Source organism: Aythya marila (genome assembly GCF_965140915.1).
Source record: "Aythya marila genome assembly, chromosome: 3".
NCBI classification, from domain to species: domain Eukaryota; kingdom Metazoa; phylum Chordata; class Aves; order Anseriformes; family Anatidae; genus Aythya; species Aythya marila.
This window is the reverse complement of record NC_139044.1, coordinates 18,816,184-18,823,683: the sequence shown is the minus strand read 5'-3', so window position 1 is coordinate 18,823,683 and position 7,500 is coordinate 18,816,184. Positions and strand designations below refer to the sequence as shown.

General features: G+C 43.2%; 1 protein-coding gene across 3 annotated transcripts in view; it reads right to left on the bottom strand.

Annotated features, from left to right (window-relative positions):
- PROX1 (prospero homeobox 1) overlaps positions 1 to 7,500 on the bottom strand; it is a 48,706-nt gene that overhangs the window by 32,196 nt on the left and 9,010 nt on the right. For all 3 annotated transcript variants that reach the window (XM_082755533.1, XM_082755532.1, XM_082755534.1), the window contains 2 exons: positions 7,371 to 7,500; positions 895 to 1,002 (listed from right to left, as the gene is read on the bottom strand). The exon at positions 7,371 to 7,500 is cut by the window's right edge and continues 1,659 nt beyond it. In XM_082755533.1, coding sequence (XP_082611659.1) covers positions 895 to 1,002; positions 7,371 to 7,500 — 238 coding nt within the window. The remainder of the gene's footprint in view (positions 1 to 894; positions 1,003 to 7,370) is intronic.

Sequence of the window (7,500 nt, the reverse complement as noted above, 5' to 3'; positions counted from 1 at the left end):
ACATAACCCAAAAGTGATTAAAAGAAGGATTTCTGTAATTTGTGTGTGTCGGGGGGTGGGCAATGTAACAAACTAATTTAAGCTAATGTAATGTTTATAAAGTTACTTAGATAATGACACCATATACGCCATTATAATCATTAAAACCCAATCTATGTGTGTTTTTTTTTAAACTTAGATGATTAACACAAAATCAAGTTGATGTGAAGGAACAATTACTTTTAGAAAAAAAATCAGGAGGTCCTAATATTCTGTAGAATGAGGGAGGATGCAGCTGTATGTCGACAGCTTTCATATCCTCATTTGAATAATGTGGCCTGAATCTGTCACTTTATTCATCCTCCTTATGCTCAGTGTACTCTGCATCAACAACAAATTAAGTTGTAAATAAGAGACAATCATCACTTTTGTTTTTAAGCAGCTTCTGCATGGAGAATTTCAATGTACTGTTTCTTTTTGACAGAAAGAAAAGGATTCTGCACTGTGCTTATGTAAGCACAAATATGAGGAAACCAACCGAAATGAAACAATAAGGGAACACTTGAGAACTGCTCCAAAATGTTCTTGGAAGTGTATTTCTACCACCACAGAAATCTCTTTTTTGATAGGATATGTATAATGGAAATTGTTTGGTTTACTGTAACGATTATCCTTACTTTGCTCTGAAATGTTTTTTTTTTTTTTTTTTTTTTTTAATTTAAAATCCTCCAACCTCTCCTTTCCTCATCCAGGCACAGGCAGAGTACAACTTCGACAGGAAGAAAAAGCACGTAAAGCCAGCTGTAACCTCTGCCTACCCAGAAATATCACTGATCTCTGACAGCACCACACTTCTCCGTGACCAAACATAACATGCAGTAAGGAGAGCGGGGGGAGGGGGGAAGATTTTCTTACCTTTACGTCCGAGAAGTAGGTTTTCAGCATGTTGGAACTTGGGTACCGGGTGTAAAAGAACATGAGCTTGGCCTTTTTCAAGTGGTTCGGCGACAAGCCTTCCTGCATGTAGGATTGAGTTAGTAAAGGAAAATGCTTTTCTCGAGAAGGCTGTTTCTGAGTGTGCAGAGCTCCCAAAGTGTCCCCTTACTGCTGCACTTCCCCAGCCTGCAGGAGAAATTAGTAACACTGAAACTGCCGCGCTGTCATTTTCTGTAACATAGCAAAATGAGGTATGAGAGGACATGCAACGAAAACACTGCGTTTCCTATCGCTTTTGGGTCTCGGGAATTTTGCAAGTTTACGGCTTGTGCACCATATGTACGTTCACTTGTTGCTAAGGGAACAAATGCACGAAACATGTGCCACAGAAAACTTATCAGGAGCTTTTTCTCCCTCTCCTTTGCAATTCCAGCCAAAGTTTGTTTTTCTCTCTGCGTTGTGCTGCTCACACAAAACAGAGCTAGCGCATGTGCCTCACATGCAGTTGCTGCATCATTTTGAGCAATGTCTGCTACGGGCAGCACGTTTCACCTGTTTCATCCCTGCCTTAGCATCCCCAGTTACTCTCTCTAATCCCATTACTGCTCTGCTTCAGTGGCTGCCTGGCTAATAAAAGCTAAATTTTCTGGGAGGCAGAGCCCCTCTGTCCCCGCAAACCAACCCAACTTGTCGCCTTCTGGTTTAGCCGGTTAACTCCTCGGAGGAGGAAGCGGCATTTGGGGCTAAGTGATCGATAAATGCGGGCTAGCAGATCAATAAATGGCCACTTACCCTATAAGGCAGCCTATTTATCCTGGAAACATCATTACCTTTTAGATCTGTAAACAGAAGCAACGAAAACAGTTCCCAAGGGAATGTGAAGCTAACCATAACAATCTCGGCTTGCTGATTTTCTCCCGGCTTCTTGGCTCCCTTTTGTGCGCTGCGCGCGAGGACGGCTCTGGTCACATCTGTGCCGCAGGCTGGCCCTGCCATTTCCTCAGCAAATTAATGGCTTTATAATTTATCAGAAATGAAGATGCACGTGGAGAAAATCAATGTGGCCCCCACAAGGTCAATTAAGGGTTCTTCCCAGAAGCTTCTCCGAGGACTGTTTCTCCTAAACACAATTGTTGAAAATTTCACTCCTTTCGCACCTGATGGCAGGGGAAGGCTGACCCAGAGCACAGGCACACTGCAGCCGCCGTGCCCCCGCCACCAGGCTGGGCACACACTGGCACAGAGCATCTCCTGCCAGGCCTTAGTACCAGTAGCACGAGCACATTTTTAGCAGCAGGCTACTGAGATCACCCGGGTTTTTCATCAGAAGACCCTTTTCTCTAATTTGGGAAACTGACTGAAACCCACTCCTTTATTCTAGTGATAAGATTTGTTTTTAGATTGGAGAAATGTGGCATTAAAAAAAAAAAAAAAGTCATTGATAATATTAATTTAAAACCCTCTTATTATCTGGAAGTACACGGAGAACGGCTGAGCTGAACTTGCATTTTGTTTTAGATGCTTGCTGATTACAAAGAAGATAATTTATGACTGACATACTTCTTGTGCCAAGAGAAGAGTTGAAAGAACCTCCAGTTACCTCCATTAGACTGATAGAGAAGTCTAAAAGAGCATTACACTCTGCAGTGCCATCTGTCAAAATACGTAAGTGAAATAATAGTAGCAAGCTGTCACCTATTGCTTAGTGATAAGAGTTTTAGACAAATCAAAACTTCTACACCAGAAATCCCTTTTGTTACACGATCATTTCAGGGAAGCGAGGGGCTGAGAGGGAACTTCAATAAGTAAAAGAAATAAAAATCCTAAGTCTCCCTAATTTGTGATTCCTCCGACACTGCTGACAGGCTGTTATCAGGTTTGGCATACCCTCTCTTTCAACGCGAGCTAAAAGATGGACTTAAACTTTCAAAAAAAAAGCTCCCATATTTGCTGGATTTAAGCATATTAGGCAGTTGTCTAAGCATTTTGATTCCTTTTGCATTTCAGATTTTTAAACATTTTCTGCCATAATGCCAGGGGATATTGATATTGAATGAAACACATATTAAAAGATGTTCTGAGACTCAAATTCCCAGAAATCCATTTTCTATTAAAATTATACTTGTTCTTAAGCACTTGGCAGCCTTAAAGCGATATCAAATATGCAACCAATCTGTATATCTTGCTCCTAAGGTTAACGCTGTACTGTGATAAAAGATCTGATCTGTGATAATCCAGCAAAAAATAGTTAATGACAGACTTAAGAGCTAAGAATTAGATAACCCATTGCTATTTCAGAAAAAAACTGAACTGACCAATTGCTTAATTTCCTTTTTAAGTGCTTGGGCTGAAAAGCAACTGTTCTTCCAAGAAAGCACTAGCTGTTTCCAGGATACTTACACACGCACAATGACTCATGATGAAATAGATTCAGTAAACATACAGCTGTACTGAACACGAGCTAAGCCCCATTCAAGGCCAGGAAAGAAAACGAGCACAAATAAATATTAAGGAGGTAAAGGGAGGAGGGGTGCCGAATGGAACGCAAACAAGCTCTGTCCCAGCAGCTCATGTGGCTTGCCTCAATTCTCCCAGCTATAGCTTTGTGAAGACAGATGACATTCAATTCTATGGGTAATGCAAAATAGACAATAACTGCTGAAACTTGAGCCAGCTGCCAGGTGTAAAAAAAAAAAAAAAAAAAAAAAAAAAAAAAAAAAGGAAAGAAAAAAAAAAGGAGAGAAAGAAAAGATGATAAATCCATAAATTAATGAAAGACATCTGCTCAGGAACATAAAAGATCAGAGAAACAGTGTACTGCAGCTGAACCTAAAGCAGTGTTCAAACAACCTGAGAGCCTCAGCGCTGTGCGCTTACACGGTGCGACGCAGCCTCACCTCACCCAGCAGCAGCAAAAAGGCAAAATGTTAAGAAATAAGAAGCGAAAGGCTGGGAATGAAACCTATATGTGCTCCTGTGTGTTTTAACCAGGGAAGCAGAGAGATAGCACTGCACTGCATTTGTCTCATTTGCACTTTAATCCTCAGGGATAGCTATCCTCTTTTGCAAAAAAAAATATTATTCAATGAAGACAGTTTTTCACTTCTGTTACTCTCAGCCTGAGTTCCCTGAAATGCTCTAGCAGGCTTTTCTATCCTACATGCACTGAGCAGAAGGAAAAGAGGTAAGAATGGGCTGTATCAGGTAGAAAATCTGCACTGCCAAAGCCAAGCTGCTGCTTAAGTTACACCTCAGTTGCTCTCAATAAGCAAAGCTCCAAATCGCTGTATCTCAAAGCATCTTCAAGACCCTCTGAAGAATGGGCCAGCTGGAAAGTACTCTTCTGTCGCTCAGGTTTTATCAACAGCACAGTTATCCAGCTTGCTGTACAATCGCTCATCTTTTTTTTTTTTTTTTTTAAGTTTAATTAGTTTAATTCTAGTCAGATGTAATAACTCCTCATTTCAAAATGTTGTAATTCGCTAATTACAGCTTTCACATATTGGGACTGTGAAACTCATTCCAGTTGGATTGGAATTCTGCTGAAAAATAAATAAATTGCAGAAAGTTTCACTCGTGTCCCACAGCCCTTCAGTCAGAGAGAACACGCCAAACTTCTTCACCTTTACAGATGTCTTAACAGCACACAGGCTACTGTTGTGCTTCAATTTTGATCTATGCAAATGTTTTGGGACTGAACAAGGCTATTTTTCTTGAGATGCAAAGAGGATGCATGACAAAGGAAGACCGTGCAGAAAAACAATTGGCTGTCTGTTTCTTTCAGAATTTGAATAAAACTTAATATTTGATTAAACAGATTAGTTTGCAAAGATATAGACTGCATTCAGGACCAAGATGGGAATTCATGCTGCAGGTGCATCTTATCTTGTTTAGCAACATACGCAAACATTAACCGTTTCCTTCTGCAATTCAGCAAAGAAAGATCAGATGCATTTCACAGGCGTTGGTTAAAAATAAAAAATAAAGAACAGGCTGGTGCAGTGTTTTAGCCTAGGACTAAAACCTGAACTTGGCTGTATCTGCTAGTCTTATGTTCTCATCCTGGCTGTATTGTCCAGGAAAACAGATGTTGCTTTCTGCAGGGAAGAAAGATCTGCTTCTCCCAAGAAATATATTCCTTGTGTATGCACACTCAAGCATGTAAAATAAAAGCGCCACAACAGAACCTACCACAAACAAACCAACCTCCGTACTGCGCCTTTCCCTGGAAACTGCAAGCTACCTGGGCAAATGAGCCGCTGCTAGAAAACAAAAACACCCCCACAGCTGAACTGTACATCAGGGCACATGTCATGTAGAAATGCTCTTTAGTAAATTTGTTTTCCCTAACAAGTCTGCATCCAGACGGAGCACTTTCCCAAGGGCAGGGGAAGAAGCAAGGGCAAGGAGAGAGGCAGGAACTGCCCCAATGCTCAGCATTTCCCTGGCTAAGCCCCAGGACAGGGCTCTCTCAGCCCGGTTTCAGCAGGAACAAGGAGCTCTGCTAAGGACTGCCAGTGGGGAAGGGCAGGAGAAAGGGGGAGAAACGGCAGGGGCAAGGCAGAGATGCTCCACAGGTGGAGGGGATCACCTGCTGCCACAAAAACACTCCCAGTTCATGCATTTTTCCCCCCTTACCACTTCTCTCCCAGGATGGGATAACTACTTTTACACCAAAATAATCAGTACACCTCTGTATTGTTTAGCAGAAATTATTTAATTGCCCTGGCCTGAATCCTGCCCTCGGCTGCCACTCATGCTGACCTCAGGACTGCTCTGAGAGCATTCCCACTGCATTTCAATATGCAAGAATGATTTTTGGTTTGGACCTCCCAAAGTAATAGGAAGTAACTAAGAACGATGCTCCCTTCAGACTGCCTCCCCTGTTTTGCCATACAGTATATAAGGCAAGGTGAAGATTTGCCTGCTGCAGACGCAGCAGAGAGATCTTCCTTGGGATAAAGGTCCCTCCAACATCACGTCCACTGCCAGCTGGCTCTTGAAAACACCAACAGCTAAGGAAGGTGCTTTCAGAGCCTTTCTCCAACAGAAATGGCACTATTCACACTTTTTTTTTTTTTTTTTTTTTAGCCAAAAACCATCAGACAGCAACAATTCTTCCCCAGACCTGGTCTAGGTTTGACAGAAGACCTTCTGGGGTCTGGGGATGGGTGGTGGCCCTGCAGTGTCTGCGTCCATCCTGGTGGTGCCCACTGCCACAGGAGGGACCGGCCACACCAACAGAAGCAGACAACCCACAGGTCCCCAGCCCTGCCTGCACCCTTCCCACATCCACAGAAGACATGCTGCAATTCCCCTAAAGTCACCAGAGCTGCTAATTGACTAGAAGACACCCATGGTGGGGCACGGCCTCGTGCATCTGCCCTCACATGACAGCCCTGGGAAGGGGAAAATTTCGTCGGTGTCACTGCTGTTACCCGGGCTGGGGCAGAGTTATCCAGTCACTACTACTGCCATCAACTTGAGAACAAAATTATCTGCTTCTAAGGCTCTGTGCTTGTGCTGCTGCCTTTTGTTGGGATCTTGGAGCATGGGAAAATGCCCATCTACCCTTCATTTAAAATACTCAATTTTTGCATGGGGCAGACAAGGTGTTTTACTAACTTTTAATACAACTGTACTTGGAAGAAAAATCTTTTGACCAAAAAGCATGTTAGGGGAGATGATGCAGTGAGTGGGAGGTGTTACTACTAAAAAAGAAAGAAAAAAAATTTCATGCTAGTTTCCAGGAAAAAAAAAAAGACTGTCTGAATTTGCCTAAATAAAAGATGGACTTTATTATTTTATTTTTTTATTTTTTAGCAGGGGAAGTGTCCTGCAAATTTAATACAGCTGAAGTTTTATATTTAATTGTTCTCTCCAGCTTTCCAAAATAATTTGCTTTGTGTACGTTAGGACAAAAGATTTCTGTGTATGGCTGAACAGAGGTTAATCATGCATAGCAGGCAGCTGCACCAGGGCTGAGGAGCAGACCTCTGGGTGGGGGAAAGAACTTGGTGCTGCCTGAATAGATCAGTACCTGGATCTTTTGTGCTTTATTTCCCTTACGTGAGAGCTGATGACACACAAATGACCAAATGCTGTCTCTTTGTGAGCTCCAGCAAGGCCACCATTAAAACAAGCTGTTTTGGGTGGGGAAGGAGGTGGACAAGCAGTGTTTTTGGACGGGTCACCTCCTGACCAGCAGAAAGGAAAACCCAATTGGACAGTCTAAAATGTTGGGTGGATGGGTGTCTCTTTTAATTTGGATGCTGTCACTGAAGGATTACCTCCGGTTACCACCCCGTGTTTTATTTCACCAGACAATTCCCCTGCCTGCTCCTCCCACCAGTGCCCCCAGCCCCAATGCCCTCAAGACATCCCCACGGGGTGGGGTTGCCCCAGGTCCTCTCCTGCAGGCCATGGGGCGACCGCTCGCCTTCAGAAAAGGATATTGCACTTCCCGAGTAGGGCGAGATTTCAGACATGTCTTGCAGGTCGCCACACTCGGACTTTATGAGGGACAAAGAGAGACCTTCTGCGGCGCTGGGGGGGTGCGCGGGTGAGCAGGGGTGGTGGTTCATG